Source organism: Patiria miniata, unplaced genomic scaffold (assembly GCF_015706575.1).
Source record: "Patiria miniata isolate m_02_andy unplaced genomic scaffold, ASM1570657v1 HiC_scaffold_18, whole genome shotgun sequence".
In the NCBI taxonomy this organism is placed as follows: domain Eukaryota; kingdom Metazoa; phylum Echinodermata; class Asteroidea; order Valvatida; family Asterinidae; genus Patiria; species Patiria miniata.
In genome coordinates, this window is record NW_024037056.1 from 7799182 (window position 1) to 7815965 (window position 16784).

A 16784-nucleotide genomic window follows, 5' to 3' on the forward strand; every position below is an offset into this window, starting at 1 on the left:
GGTTGACTGAGCAGTGACCAATTTTATGAAAGGGTCCATTCTACAGAGAATTTCGCCACTTTTCATTGTGAAATCTCTCTTTTTTTCCACCTGCCTTGATTGGCAACCATAGCCTTTCACTCTGTGACATAAATGACACCCCAAAAACCATAATTGAAAAGTGGCGCAATTCTCTAAATAGACCCTTTCATAAAATTGGTCACTGCTCAGTCAACCGTGAATGTAATGACATGATCAGGGTATCACTTTAAAGACTGAGGAGATTTAACCCTTACAGAGGATATCTCCCTTTGATTCACATGTGCCTTACTTATGTTCCAATTAGCAATAATATCTCGGTTTCGGTTGTTTTTTATCCAACCTGTATAGCAGACATCCAATGAAAAAGAAAAGAAAGAAAGGTGTTGATGGACTTTGGATGAATTGGCCAAACCAGTTGGTAGTTCGTACAATGCCCGTATGAAACAAATCACTATTAATTGGGTACATGTATAGCGAGTGAACCATTTTATGTAAATTTTAAAGGGAACTCATTCAAATAATAGCTGCATGACGGTACATTCAAGGGTTAAACAGAACCCTTATGAACTGTATGTTCATTGAGGTAATTAGATAAAATATGCACAGCCCGATATCCAGTATATTTGCTGTGTTAGTATTCATACTGCACGGTATAAATACGGGTGCACACAGTGCTTGCAACGTAGGGCGAAGCTCGCACCGCATTTTGTAAAAAAGCAATTAACAGGACATTATGAGGGCATCAGTAGACATGTGGGCTCCGGTGACCATGAACTCTTTGGAACTTGGTGACATTTTGTCAGTACAGGCGCTCCATAACCTCCGTCGAATTTCCAGATCGGGTGCTTTTCGCGGTTGCCCTGGAATTAATCAGCGAGCACACGCGTAGACACAAAAAGAAAAATGAAAACCGCATCGTTAGCGTCTTTGTGCTGAGGTTTTAAAAGTTTAACAGTCAGTTTTATGGTTTGCCCCTGTCACTTGCGGTATTAAAATGTAACAACGGAGAAGCTTGCTAGCGAGCGGAGCCACCTGCCTGGCTCCATCGGGCCAGGGCTCGCGTTCGCCCCGTCAGCTTGGTCTTCTTGGTGTGGCGGATGTCGAGGACTTTGCGGTCTCCAAGTCCACCACCGCAAGAACCAAAAAAGTTGACCAATTAGTGCAATTTATGGCTGTTCCCTTTGTGGGTAAGAATTACGAACTTAAGACAGATTACCTATACAGAGTTGGCCCACAGCCATATTATGCATAATTTATTCATTTCTCTCAGTGCTTCTTGGATTTTGGTTTGTCTGGAGTGTATGGCATTGTTTTGTTTTGCCGCATAATGATGTGAAATCAACTCCTTGGTTTGTTTTTAATCTTCAATCGACCGACGATAGATGGGCGATTATTTAACAGTTTTATCCACACGGTAGAGATTTCCTTTTCTGCATGCATACAGGCTAAAATAGATCTGTGTATTATGTTAAATTTAACTTGCTTCAAACTGACAATTTCTGCCTGATAAATATCATAGTGGTTGAAAATACTTTAAGCTTTGGTAGTCATTACGTGTTATCCGTCTTCTAAAGAGAAGCGATAAATTATTATAATATGCAACAAATGGTGTATAATTTGTCTCCGTATTTCTTGTCGTGCGCGCCTGTGCGACAAAGTTGTGTCTTAATAAATTTCGCAAATAATCATCTGTTGAATTCATGTATTATAAGAACACTTTCAATAAGACGCGAAGATGCATGACTAGCGTCTATAGTCAATGGCTCAATGTGCACACTTGTACTTACGCAGCTGCGATACATTCCATTTAGAAGTCTCAAATTGACATTGGTTGAGTTATATTCATTTCAGAGTGTTCGTATGTAACACCCTTGATTCAATGAACTTCAGGCTGACGCCTTTTGTTGTCTCGTGTAGTCTGTTGAAAGGGACGTTTCCTTTGGAAACGAAACTGTTAAGTTGACATTCGGCGAATGAACGATAATCTTCTATTTTGCACATGCCATACACACATACACTATTTGTATTGGTCAAAGGTTGCACGACAGTTTAGCGTTTTCGTGCAATATTTTGAGACTGCTATGCGGAATACTCATTCAGACATTCGTCCGCCAGGCTCGTTAAAAAAGGCATAACGTGTTGTTAATGGTTTTGCACAAATTATTAATACCTGTACATATATCTACAGTTAAGGGTTACAGACATTTCACTGATTGCAAATAAGACTTTCTGTTAATTTGATTCTTCATTCAATTTTGGCAAAAATCTAACTCAACCATTAGTCTTGATCATGAAGTTTTCTTAGTTGTGTGCGAAACACAAAGAGACACAGCCTAGTAAAATCCATAGTACATGTTCAGTCATTTGCGAAATATGAACATCAGAATTCATGTACTTGTTTTTATCGTACATTTAGTTACTATGCCTGACTAATAAACACAAACTTCCGATAGAATATCTCTTTTTATTATAATTAACATGTACAATATACATGTACGTTTGTGAAATATGGGGCCCTTTATAAAGTCCATAGAGTGAATTAATTGTATTCATCGCAGTGATGACCATTTAACTACATAATAATTAGGTCTTAGTTTAGCTTTGGTGGTAGAAGTGGTGCATTTGGGGGGTTTTTTTTTGGGGGGGGGGGCAGGAGGAGAGACAGATAGAGTGGTTTCTTTTGAACTTTGAAGTCGGGATATTTACCAATTTCTCTATAGACATCTTACCACGTAGCCTTTGTTGAGCATGCACGAAAGGGCGGGTCAACCGTGCTTAATTTATAGGAGGGTTTTCACTTTGGCTAAGCCGACGGGTGAGTATTATACACAGTGAATAATACCGGGTTATTCAAACTCCATGGACGCTACTTGCTCGGGGCAATGTATTTGTGTGTGATCGATGTATGGTGCCAAAGGTTGTGATATATGGTCTGTCAGATATTGTTCATTTTATTTTTTCAACATGGCAGGTGTGATTCATCATGGACATTCGTTTCAACAATCTCCATTGTCTTGGACAAGGGGTTGCCTGACATTGGTGGGATGAACGATCACAACTCCGCATGGGTTTTCGTATTGCTCCCCCCCCCCCCGTTTTTTTCTTCACTTACAAAAATCAATGCGATGTTGACTAGTTCTGCAAGCATCAGCATATGTGTCTTGGACGCGGATATTTCCGCGGTAATGGTCAACTTTTTGTTGATGGGGGATCTCGGTTTTTTTCTGGATGGCAATGAAAAGTCCAGTTTGTCTTTTGACAAACAATAGAGGTAAGTAATATCACAACTGAAATCACTTTTATTTTCGTCATGTGGCTATAGCTGATCGATACACATGATATAATCCCATGTCCCTATATAAACAATTTCGTTTCAGTGGGTTATTTTTTATCAACAGAGAGTTCTTTTCCAACAGATTCAAAATCTAAATCAGATGATCTGTAAGCTTTACACTCCGTGACTTTGGCAAAACTGTTTCGCACACTTTCAGCACTAAAAACAACAGGAATCGGCTAAAATGGTGTATTTTCGTACAAACTCAAAACGTTCATGCCCTACTAGTGTGGGCCTACAGACAAAATTATAATTACTTAATTGACGATAATTGACAATGAACATATCATTCATTTTTATAGTATTTTATTTTAAATTGTGTACATGAAACTCCATGTATTTGCGTACAAAGTGCAGCCAGTATTATTTGGGTTATGTATCTCTATATAGTGCTCAGTATATACGATGAAAGCACAACAGAACATAAATGATTTTTAAATACATTCATCTGACTACGGTTCTCCTTGCATATTGCTTGATGTCGCTCATTAGAAAGCTGTGAACTTTCTATTCACACAAAATTAGTGGAGATTCCTTGGCAACTGAAATACATGAAAATGAAATACATTAGTGTTAAACTGCCAATACCCTGTACACCGTGTGCATTTCACTGCGTAATTACTTTTAAATGACTCTCCAATGTGTATAAGCAGCCATTACTTATTTAATTTAGCGTTTCGTCATTGGTGCAAGGGCCCTACTTTTAGTTCACGCGTATACAGTACCACTGACACTACAAGATGCAGGGGTACAGAATAATTGACATACACGCCGAGTGCATGCGGTCGACATAGCAACAAAATAAAGCAAGGTGTTTACCCCCATACCCTTCGCGAAAAAAATTTAAAAAAAAAAAAAAAAAAACAGACAGACCAAACAAAACATTACTATAAGGCGAAATGTCATCAGTTTTGAAAATAAAACGTACAGATATGGCCCTAAGTATTGGTCTTTGGTTAGATTGACGTGTATGTAACAAATCTGATTTCCACCATAGTCACCTTTCATGTTTGTGGTTTATAGGCCTACATGTAGTTGACCATGCAGCCAACTACTGAAGCCTTCTAGCTAGATTTTTTTCAGGAATGGTTCCCCATAAAAAAGGCATCCATACTAAATCGATTATTTACAGAATACTAGAGAAATATTGGTGAATGTCAAACTTGATTGTGCATTTACTGTTGCCGGATGATGCTTGTACACTGTTCCCCCCTATCCCGCGCAGTATGGGCCTGTATACCTGCGCATGTTAAACCATAACTAATCACGTAAAAGAATAAGCTTCTTTTCAAAACGACGTCAAGGCATACCTCATGCACGAACGCGCCAGACTATCAGTTCGTCCACGTGGTCAATGGCTTTTCGTTTAAAAATGCATCCATGTTTCGCTCAAAATGACAATGTTGTTTAGCGTTTATGGGGAACAACCGTTATATCACATCTTAGTTTGCCCATCTGTGTGCATTCGGTCTTGTTTTTCATGATTCCACATGTACATGCAAGTTGATTTCAAACAACTAACAAACAGCGAGATATTACGGTATCTCCTAGTCCTCTAAACTAAAACGTATGCGGCGTTGGATATTTGTTGTGTAAAGTTTGTGTTTTGTGAAAGCACTACTCATTTCAAAGAATTGGAAGAATCATGACAACATGATGACAGCAAAATTGACCTGAACGATCTAAGTTACGTGTGTACATACTAAAATTGGTATACGAATGAGTCTGTTGCTTGACTACAAAATTAGCGAGTATTAAGTACCAAGACGCTTTACGCGAAGTCGAAGCGTTGCATGTTCCATTCGCAGAGATGGACAAAGGGGCTCGCGTGGTATTTTTACGGTATGTTTACTGTGAAGATGTTTGACTAGCACCACACCCAATCATCTTGACGGGAATACAAACCATTTTCAAACGCGAAACAATTTACAAAATAAACGTCCATGTGAAATTGTATGCCTTATTCTCGTATTGAAACCAAACTGGCGTACCAAGTAAAATAAACATTGCCGCTGTACAATATTTTTGGGGGAATTTTCCATCAGATGATTTGGTATACTTATTGCATAAAGTAATATAAATTCCGAGAATATGTCATTCGGGGTTTATTTTTGGTATAGGCTAACAAAGACAAAAAGCCACTTAAAATATGTGAATTATTGACCGATATTTTGACTAAAATGTTTACGCAGTTAAGAACGGGTATTATGGTGCGATTCAAATGCAAAATCAAAATGTGTAGTCTTCAGTAAGCCTATATGCTGAAAACAATCTCGTGACACCCCATGAAATTCGGGTCATTTGTTTTGTATAATAAATCATCTCGAGAATTTGTATAATGTAATTTCTGAAGTACTTTCTTTGTGTTTTGGGGGCGATGAGAAGGAGGGTTTCTATAATAATGAAAAGGAAACAAAGACAGCAACAACTAGCACGGAAGGAACTCATTCCAGATACTTTATAAGTCTTTATGAGCACTGATAGTAGACTGCATCATCAGCAAGTTAACCCTTGCATCAATGATGTCATGAACCTATTTTGTTCCCGTGACATTCGTCAACCACAAGGCCTAAAAAATATGCAATTAAAGGAAAAGGAGTATTCTGGAAACATTATACGCTTAAACTGCGAAGGAGAGTTTCGGTAAGGAGTTCCACACTGAGATAAAGTAGGAAAGAAAACCAGAACACAAAAAGGTACTGTCTCGTAGTGATGTTTTCATCGGTGTTGGAAGGTACATTTTCAAAAAAAAAATCTAAAACTTTAATACCGGGAGGAAATGTTGGGACACTAATTGGGGAAAGTGATATCGAGAAGACTGAATTAGGTCAGAAGTCAGTGTGAATGTTTGCACGTAAAGTAACAGTCAACTGTCAAATTTTGGGATGAGCTGTGTATCTGTGAGAAGCTCTTGAGACCGACTCTCAAGGAATTTTGCCAAAATTTGCAAATAAAAGCAATACTAAGCAGCTCCATGTGGGTCCTAGCTCTATGATAAACCGGTACCGTAGAATCGAAGTAAACGGGGTAAAATCCCCCCTCCCCACGTCTGGCAAAACATTATCATATCACATTCAGGGCGACACGTCAATACATTAATGATCCTTATCTTGACTGCACCTCCTGTATATTATGTATACATTGTATATCGTCTGGAAGTAACAACTGATTGGAATGATTTTGGGGAAGCAGGACTGTAAAGAAAAGCCAAGTGAAGTCGCGTAATGATAGAGACAGCGAATGAAGCCAATCGGATCATAGAAACTTATGGTATCCAATGGGTATTGTTATTTCAATAGACCCTTTACACGGTGCGTCCGCACTGAGGGCAGTTCTTGTTTCTTAAATTCAGTGACAATGGAAGTAAAAACTCTACTCATGCATATCACAGAGGACCAAGGACCTGTCCTCAGATGGAAAGGGTCTATGGCACCTAGAACAGTATGAGGAAATATAGAACAGGCCTATATGAGGAAATATGCACCGTGACTCCTTGAGCACCAATATTGGTGGAGACGTGCGCTTTATAAATACGCATTATATTATTATTATTATTATTATTATTAAACTACTATACGTGTTAAAACTTGTCTGGAATTCGCGTAGGATAAATGTATACGTATATACGAATGTAAAGACTTGAATGGAATCCTAACATTTATGTTATCTAATGGCGCATTATCCGATGGGCTTCTTCAGAGAGAACGTAAAATACATGTTCAAAAGTGTCAAGATCACAATGGAAGGATTTGCTATATAAACTGGAAATGAAAGATGTGGAAATGAAAGATGAACTCACACGCGTTTTTGAGTCGTTTGCGGTGCCCCGGCAGCAGCACTTCGAGCTCGTGTAGCACGTCTGCCGTTAACTCCATGACGGAGACCTGGTGAAGGTTGGTGTAGTTGCTCCGGATAAAGTTGCCGAAGTAGTGGTCGATGCCGTTGTCTCGGAGCCATTGGAATACCTCAAACTCCTCCGAGGGTTGGTAGTGGGTGGCTGATGTGAAACAAGAGAGAACAGTAGACTCGTAAAGATAAGACAACAGTGTACGTACATTACGAGGGGTATTGTGTGGCACGTAAAGCATCGTCCATTTAAAGCATGATATGAGACCCAGACTCATTGAACGTGTATGCACAATCGAAGTGATGGAGTTGTTGCTGAATAGGTCATAAAAAACTATTCCATTGCACTTATTTGGGGATAGCAAAAATTGGTCGCCGACTCCCTGTGTTGTAAGTTGCTTTTTGACTTTACTTGCAGGGTTGGGAATAAAAAATGATTATAACAATGCACACCTTCCCATTGTTATGTTTACACTTTCTCCATTACATTTTGTGTCCCATGTCCATATTCGCCGAGTATAGGACGAATGATAACAGCGCCACCAAGTTGCAGTATATAGTAGGCCTATCTTCATGTCAAAATACCCCCAAATTGCCCCTTCTGTAATCCCACTATTCCCCCTCCCCTAAAACCATTGCCGATCTAACAAGAACATTCATATACGCACTGGTTTCCCATTTGCTCTAAGTGATTTCAAAATTGATTGTTTTTGTTTTAAACGAGATGATGGAGGTCTGCGAATCCCTTGTCTCGAACAGAGCACCACAGAAGCTATTTCTTTGTCTTTCCCATAACTATATGTGCAATTACAATTGATGGCATAAGGTACAGACGTCACTACCTTTTAGAGTTTGGCCAACTATACATGTATAACTAGTTAAAGAGCGAACTTCGACGAGGAACTATAGCTTAGAGGATCGTGTATCTGACTATTGATCCAGCGATCTTGGTACGAATCCCCATGGGTACTTTTTTCCACATTTTATTCTGATTTTTTTCTGTGTGTGTTCTAAACACATGTCTTTTGCATCCACTTAGAGAATTTAAGTTAGGTCCATTGCAATGTTCAAACTTGCGGCCTTTGAGACTTTCGAGATTTTTTTTTTAGCCAAGGGCGAGGGGATTCTCTTCATCAAGGTTATTATATTATGCCCGTGTTTACAAAGCTGTTATGTGCTTTTCTTTATGTCTCGAAAATGCCGAAGAATATCACTTCTGTTCACCACAAAATGATACCAAGAGATGACTGTTTAATGTTTTAGTCAAGGACAACAATAGGCCTATAGACAGACTTAGTGAAAAAAAAGTATCCGATGCTGGCAAATTGTCATGCAATATGTGTTTAATTTTGGAAAATTGTTCATTGTTTTGCTCAGTTTTCACAAGTTTTCGTGACTTGTCCTTTACATATAAAGATCTTTGGGGGCTACACTTTTTCTGTTTGGAAGAGGGTGTACTTCTCCTTTAAGAACTCCCATCAGAACCGTCCCTAGATTTGTTTTTGAATATTCAATCAAAAAATCAAGTCTGTGCAATGGAACCAACGTATTGCGCATAATGTATCCGAATTACCCACGAACTACACGTTACGTATAGTCACGCACACTGACCCAGTGTAAATATAAAGCGTGACATTATGTAGGCCTATGGCGACCCTTCCGAGCACTGATTACTATGCAGACATTAGGCAAAAACAATTCAACCGGTTTATACAGTTTACATATACATTGAGCAGAGGAAAGGAACGAGGAAATGTGGCACAAAAAGGAAGGAAAGGGTGAAGTAACCAAATACTCAACACACATGTGGGGACAATATGGAAACACTACTTCTCTACCGGCTGATACAGGCAGAAATAACACTTGCAATAATTTGGAGTACATTTGGAACATAATGCGTATCAGGCTCAGCAAATTCATGGATTCGATACGAAATTCGTTCACCCGACTCTGTATTCCGCAGCCATCTTTGAAGTTTTGGCTTATTGATCAATTTAGCAATTAACCAAATGTTCAACTAACAAACCAACCAAGCAACCAAGCAACTAACAAACCGACCAACCGATCTTCTCCACATGGCCTGCAGTTGATAATGTAGTAAGCACATGCCTACAAAGACATTTTTTCTTTATTTGTGGTATTTTTGCAAACCACCACTAGACATGTTTACAACTTCATTCTGAAACCAAAAAAAAACATGTACAATGTGCGGTGCGAACATCTTCTGCATAGGCCTATGTGTAAATAATACCAAATAAAGTCAGCGGAGTGGGACCATAATCACGAGGGGTTTTTTTTTGGCGGCTCAAAAACAACGGGTGATTGGGTAAGCAAGATTGGTTGTAGTTTTATTATTATTCTTTCTTTCGTTGGATTGTTTTTGCCTGGCCAGGACAGGAAGAGATTGCCCGCAGCTGTACGGCACGCGCTTGTCGTCAGCCGTGACTCCAAGCCCGCTACGCTGATGCCATGCCGCAACCAACAACGTATGAACGCACATTGGATGAGTCATACTATGGGTGCTGTATTGCCCTTACTGACTGGCTCCCCAACAACTCACTGTTTGTGCTATTGTGAGGAGGCCAGCTGAGCTCATCACTAACATAACGCCGCGCGTCCACCATCAAACCCCGAAGAACATTTCACCCGTGTAGTCCACGATGATCATGGCTAAATTCACGGACCGTCGTCGTTTAGACCCCGCCCCGTTCTTCTTTTTGGCCCATTCCTTAGCATCGCGCCTCCACTGTCCGTGTGCGCGTCCGCCAATAATTTTTATCCCGTCGCATCCTCTACCCGCAGTCCTCTTCCCTCGGATCGCATCAGCCAGACAGGGAATTACAAAGCGGTAAACGGTGAACTTTTCAACTCGTCCTGGGGAGGAGATGATGACGCGGCAAGTCTCTTCTCATTGGCCATGACTCGGGTCAATTCTCAACTGGCGAAAGCACATGGCATCCCTGTCCTCACTGTCTAGCCTTACGTGCCAATATACACTCATTAATTCAACCCAACTGTGTATAGCAGCCACTGTAAGCGCGTTTTCTCTCTGCAAGTTCACAGAAAATCGACCCAAAGAACAAACTGTCTGTTGTTTTTTCCCAACTTATCCGATCTGGGGACTTTCCAACAACATGAATATAAATCTTTTCAGAGCGTAAATATCAGGGTACAAACTCAAAGTAAACAAGAATTGATGGCGAAAATGCCACTGAATTTACTTCTGAATTAAATCGGTACTGTTTAGCCATTTTCCCCACGAAACTTGTTTCAGAGAATCCAGATATGGGAAAGAAAGATAGAAAAAAAAAGATACGAAAAGAAAAGAAAGGAACTAACAAAGCCTTGAAGTAATTATTTCCAAGAATTCCAGAGCCATCATTTACCACTCCAGTACACGTCAGAATAAATTAATCCTGATAATGTCCTACGTGCAATATCTGGTCACTGACCGGTCACGACTCGTGGAAAAAAAACACATCGCATTTGAAGGCAAGTGGTCCCGATTACAAGTAGATTTTCATTAAATTATTGTTGTGAATTTTAAACTATTTCTTACTTTTTTTCTTTCGATATAACCTTTGAAAAATCTACTTTATTCTGCGAAAATCCCCGTTCTCATATTTAAGGCCTTTCTGAGCGAAAGAAAGGGGGAATGGTCGTGAGCCGTACAGCGCTCGCCGCTCACTGCCGGCTGAATGCAGTGGCGCGCTGCCTCGTATTTTTCAAGCCGTGCGCGTGCCCGCCTAATGCTTGATCGTTTTGGGAAAAATGCGCACGGTGCCTCGATTTTCGTGAAATAAAATGACATCGATTGCTTGACAAAACTTCAACCAAATGAAATAAATGTTGGCCGAGAATTTCACAAGGATCCTTCTTTGTATGCCACCAAGGTGTGGGTACCTTTTGGTTGACTTTTTACTCCCGAAAAAAATACGTTTTCGAAGGCAGAAAATCCAAAGCGACCTCAAAAAACTGGCGGTGAATATTGTGCGTAGTACAAGCAGTGACAAGCATTGTAGACCCCAAACAAGTTGCCCCTCCTTCGACAGAAAGAGACCGGCCCAGACCGCCAAGTCCTGCTGACAAAATTGACATGGATGGTTGTCTCCATTCAAGCTATATTACCAATTAAATTCGTTTTCATTTTAAAAAATTCGTTGGATAAACATTCAGAGTTACGTCTGCTATCCTTAGACTTGGCCATCAACTTCTGAGTTGGGAGGCGTTGACGCGAACTGGCCGAAACTCGGCGCGCAGCGTCCAAACTTCGATAAACTTTCGAGCTTCACAGAGAACACTTACCACACGACTCCCTTGCCCAAATTATGACACTGTGGCACATAACATCAAACTTTTACACCCTCTTTTGCCAGAAAACCCCTTGTTCTGGGTTGTGGTTTCGGAGCGAATGTTGGATGGCAACGCCAGCCCATAAAGAACGCTCTGTTCGCTCGATAGTAGCCGAGTCAGCTTGGGGTCAACGGTTCAACATTACACATTAGTTTATACGTCTGTGAAGCGCATGCATGGGACAAAATTCGATGTATTTCCCTATTCCGCAGCCAGAAAATTCACCTACCCTCAACACATGACAAAGCTCACAGTGTATATGCCTACATTTTTGATTCCGTAATAAATGTACAAGGAAGGAATTTGTAAATTTTTATCCATCAACTGGCAACATGCATCTCCCTTTTTCATTTTTTCAATATGGCTGCCATTAAATTTCATGCTGACAAGCGCGTAAAAAAGGTAGACGTTGCAGATAGAGATTTGAGACGCGTGCCGGAGAAATTTATACTCTGAAAAATAGACCAGCTTCAAAGCAAAATAGTGAATCACATCAGTGTGTTTAGGCTGGGGTCAATTGGCGAAATTTTTCCCCCAAAAAAGGGAAATGGCGCGCGTAAATTTGTGAGGGATGCAGACATGTGCTGACCAAGCGAGCACCATGGCTTACCCGGAGAAAAACGAACATGCGTGTGAGATGGGGTGGACATTTTCTGACTAACCTGCCTGGAGAATTGTCCCTCGATGCTCCTTGTCTGTGATGTTCATCGCGTCTAGATCGTCTTTATCCAGTGTACAGAAATCACTCTCCACATCATATCCTTTAATTTGGAATATATCAGCATATTGGTGTAACCCGAGGGGTCCTAGAAATTTGTTAATACCGATGTCGTTCATGGTTACCACACGGTGCCGGCTGAAAATGAAATGATGGCTTGTTGTGTTTTTTTTCCGCGATTGATGCCGACTCTGGAGTGAATCTTTGGCCGTCAGCTGATGTTTACTACAATTTTTTGGCAGATTGAATGGAGGTGGTATTGTCGCTCCACCCCTTGGTATGTCTTCTTTGCGACCCCATTGGCCGGGGGACTGTATCAGGTCCTTTTAACCGGCAACCGTCCCCATGACGTAATGCCCAGGTCTGCATGTGAACGCGGCTTGCCCCGACACGTCCATGTTTGATATTATGGTAAACAAATGATAAACTATTTATATATGCACGCACTTTAACCAATCACGGCCCGCAGACGGAGCACGTGATGGCCATTTGACCCCGTCTACGGTGGGCTTGTGAATGAAAGCACCAGCCACGTAGTACATACATGTTCGCTCCGATCCGCGATATGCTGCGTGTATTTGTGCACATGCCATACGCAATAGGCCTACATGTGTAAATGGTCCTCTCTGAAAACATGGCGCAAAGCAACTTGGCCGTTCCTCAGGCTCAGTGCATTAACGGAGCGGAATCTACGCAACGTGTGGCTCTGATTACCGGTATAACCGGTCAGGTTGGTAGCTAATCTGCATGGCTACTGTCATGCCAAAACACGAAGTGTAAAGATGTGTTGTTCTAGAGTAAAATTGTGTTAAAACCTATGCTAAAACTACACACCTTTCCCCCTCTGTCTCGACAGGTTGAACGTTACATTGCAAGTGCAGGCTTTGGTTAATCATTATGGGTTATAATAACGTCAGCGATGGAGATCTAGTATTATTTAGGTGTTCCCTTGGTCAATCTAGACCTACTCTTACCATGTTAAATACTACTCAGTTGTTAGCTAAGTAATAATCAGGCAAGGCACACGATGCAACACTTGTGTACAGTACCGTTGCCTATTCCGTATTCGTGTTGTTCTGTTGTCAAGTTCAGGTCGAGGGGTCATAAGGTGTTGGGCAGTTGTAAACAGTGTACATTGACCTAGCTAGCTTGATGCATGCAGTCACCGGGAATACGTGTACATGTACACTGTACATGTTCAAACTTGACGTTACGTGCATGAACAGGCAAATCTGCAAGCTCAAAATTCATGCACTATCATTATCAATGCAATGCTAGGGGATATATAGCGGTTATTATCAATCAGTCATGACATGTCAGTCATTGTGAGAATGATTAATATTCATGCAAAACAAGAGTCATAATTTTCTCAATGTCAGATTGTATAATTCTCAGTGAATTATATAAGATTTGAGGCTTTGCATGGTGGGGTATCGGTATCGTTTCGGGTTTTGCGGTAACACCATGTGGTAATAACTACTGCTTAGAAGATATTAGTTCTGAGAAGAACTTGTCCTGCTTATTATCAACTTGCTAAGTAGTTTTTTTTGTTCTGTTTAGAACAGTCCTGCTGTAAGTTCTAAAAGAACTTGTCTTTGGTCTCAACGTTTCGACTAGCCTGCTCTAGTCATCGTCAGGAGACTGAAGATAGTTGGAGATGCTACTCCTTAAGTAGGGTTTGTTAGGATTAGGAGTGCTTGCTGGGCATGCCCTGCTCGCTCGGGTGTGTCAGTTGGTTGTGAGCCATGGGCATTGTGTTGAGGGATGCCCGCTGAGCGTCCTGCTCGCTCGACTGTGTCAGTTGGCTGTGAGCCTTGGGTATTGTGTTGAGGGATGCCCGCTGAGCGTCCTGCTCGCTCAGGTGTGTCAGTTGGCTGTGAGCCACGGGTGTTGCAACTTGGAATAACTGAATGCCATATGTGGCTTATGAAGTAGCCGATATCTTGTGGGACAGTGTCATGTTTGTGGATCTCAATAGCTTCTCTGATACGACGGGTGTACCAGTGTTTCTCTGGGGCTATGATTTCCGCTTGTTCCCAATCAACAACATGATCCAGATCAGCAGAGTGTTTGACAATTGCCGATTTGTCAAGTTCCGATTTGTCAATTGCCGATTTGTCAAGAATTTAAAACTAATTCTCAGTGAATTAGTTTTAAGTATTGTGACGTCGACATCATATTTTAGTATCAACTCTGTACATAAATCAGGTACACTGTAGTGTCGTTTTCCTAGTTCTGGATTTTTCCTAGTTCCGGATTGCTTCAAATAAAAACCTACCTCTTTTGAATTGGTCTCCAATACTATTTTTTCTGACGAAGTGCATTTTGAAAAGGAAAATGTAAGCTTCTTGAAACACAAAGATCTTTTCGATAAGTCTAGAAAAGGATTTTTGGCCAGATTTGCGACTTGCACTTTGACATGTTTTATCGTTTGTAGAAAATCACGGGAGCTGCGAATCGACGATAGATTTTCTCCTGTTTTTCTCCTCGGTACATCACTCGGACATGTGATTTCTAATATTTTGTTCGTACTCTACAGTCGCATAAACTCTTGTATCGAATGTTTGTTGAATCAAAATACATTGTAGAGTCTCTAATATTTGAAAATTCGCCAACGAATGACCATATGTTTTTGCCTAGTGTGCACATAGGACCCAACTACACGCGCATTAATCAATTTTAACTGACATAATCTGTGATGGGTCAAATGTTTTTGGTCCGTACGTGTTCGTGTCGTCGCGCTGCAGACAAAAGTTTCAAAATCATTAACCGTAATTCTCTTTTTATAATTTGCTGGAATTCTCTTGAATGAACTGTTTTAAAAAAAAATTAAATTATACTTTATCAGAAAATGTGCTTTATTCAGGGTGGTTCTGGCAGAAAAATTGATTTTCTCGCGTTATTTTATATTTCACGCGAAGCAGTTTTTGATCGATTTGGAACTAAATCCGATCCGGAACTAGGAAAAGTGGCATCCGTACTTTTGACGTCGCTTAGTCAAAATTAAAAGAGCTTAAAGTTGGAAAATTATTTTGTAGTATCTCCATCACTCAAGGTAAACTTTTTAACCAATGTCACTTGAATATTGAGCCGAAAGCAGCCTGAATGACGTTTGCTATCCGGAACTAGGAAAACGACTCAATAATTAGGCCATGTTTAAAAGCAAGTGATGTGTTGTGCTACAAATCATAACCCAAGGTTCAAAAGGATTGTCTCCAGGGTTTTAGTCAAAACTAAACTGAGACTGGAGACATCCATTCGCAAAATCACTGGGCCTGAGATGTTCGCATATTTGACTCACCCCAGTCATTTAAAAAAAATGATAATTGGAGCCTTGGAGATAGTCAAAATCAGCCAAGATTAAGGCCCTTTAAGTATTTTTGTTCATCATGTACTTACCCAATAGGAACCAATGGTTTTTTTATTGTAATCAATTTTCCGTACAGTGCATTCAGAGTACAGGCCATTTCATGCAGTTTTTGAGACTGGCACATGTACACCCACATTGAGTTGTCTGTTTTTACTTTGCAAATGAAATAAAATAACGACCACTGAAATAACCCAGAAGCTTTTGTATTTTGTCTACCTCTTCTGATGAAGTTCTGAGCAGCTATTGTCTTGATTGTACGATGTTTGTATTCCTTAGGAAGGAGTAAATTGTTAAAGAAATTGAACATAAATTTCCTTTTTTTCCCCCCTTTCTCTGTCGTAGGTCTAGATAAAATTTACTGATCTGCTCCAGTTCTTTCAGAATCTAGCTGCTAGAAAAGATATCAAGACAAGTTGACGTTGCATATTTGAAGGAATTTGTAATTTGATAAACACGCACAACTTATTGTTGAACCATGTTAAAAACCAACACTGCCTTGCCACATAATAGAGGGTGGGTCCCTCAAACGTGCCCTTTTGTGTACATAAAGGGCTTAAGGTCTGGTATGTAGGCACACTTGAACAGAGGATTTCCTGTGCAAATGTACCTGTGCATGTCCATTTACAATGTCCAGTTATAATCTCATGTTTGGCGTAGTCATTACACACCCAAGTCAAGAGTATACATTGTCACAATGGCTATCTTATACAAAATACCACTGGTTCATTTCCCCTTATAACAGGGTTGCACAAGGGCGTCAATCATTTTTCAAAAGTGGGGGGGGGGGGGACTTTTGTTGAACGGAACTAATGCGAGCGCGAAGCCCTTACGGCTTGGGGTTTGTGCCCACTTAAAGGCCTTGAAGAATTTTGGATTGTAGACGCTCTGTGGTGCGATCTGAGGCAATTTCTGACCACTTTAACGCATTTTTTTAAGCAAAAGATCAAACTTTTAACATCATTTTTAAGTTTGGAGTAATTGAATCAGCTATTCTGAGAGCTCTATAAAATAATATGTGGGCTACATTTTTTTTGGAGAGGGGGCGAAAAAAGTGTGTGGGGGGGGACAAACGATATGATATTTCCCCCCCCCCCCCCCCCCCACTTTAAAAAGTGGGGGGACTTGTTCTGTGGCAATTTCTG

General features: G+C 40.5%; 2 protein-coding genes across 2 annotated transcripts in view; one reads left to right on the top strand and one right to left on the bottom strand.

Moving 5' to 3' along the window:
* Nucleotides 1–532: 532 nt before the first annotated feature.
* LOC119724466 lies at nucleotides 533–12668 on the bottom strand. Its single transcript, XM_038195527.1, has 3 exons — nucleotides 12217–12668; nucleotides 7155–7352; nucleotides 533–881 (listed from the first exon to the last, which is right to left on the bottom strand). Exons 1-3 carry the CDS (start codon nucleotides 12389–12391, stop codon nucleotides 742–744), a joined length of 513 nt encoding a protein of 170 aa, XP_038051455.1. The 5' UTR covers nucleotides 12392–12668; the 3' UTR covers nucleotides 533–741.
* Nucleotides 12669–12806: 138 nt separating this feature from the next.
* LOC119724467 (GDP-mannose 4,6 dehydratase-like) overlaps nucleotides 12807–16784 on the top strand; it is a 67461-nt gene continuing 63483 nt past the window's right edge. Inside the window, exon 1 of the mRNA XM_038195528.1 lies at nucleotides 12807–13002. Within this exon, the coding sequence (XP_038051456.1) occupies nucleotides 12889–13002 (114 nt within the window). The 5' untranslated portion in view covers nucleotides 12807–12888. The remainder of the gene's footprint in view (nucleotides 13003–16784) is intronic.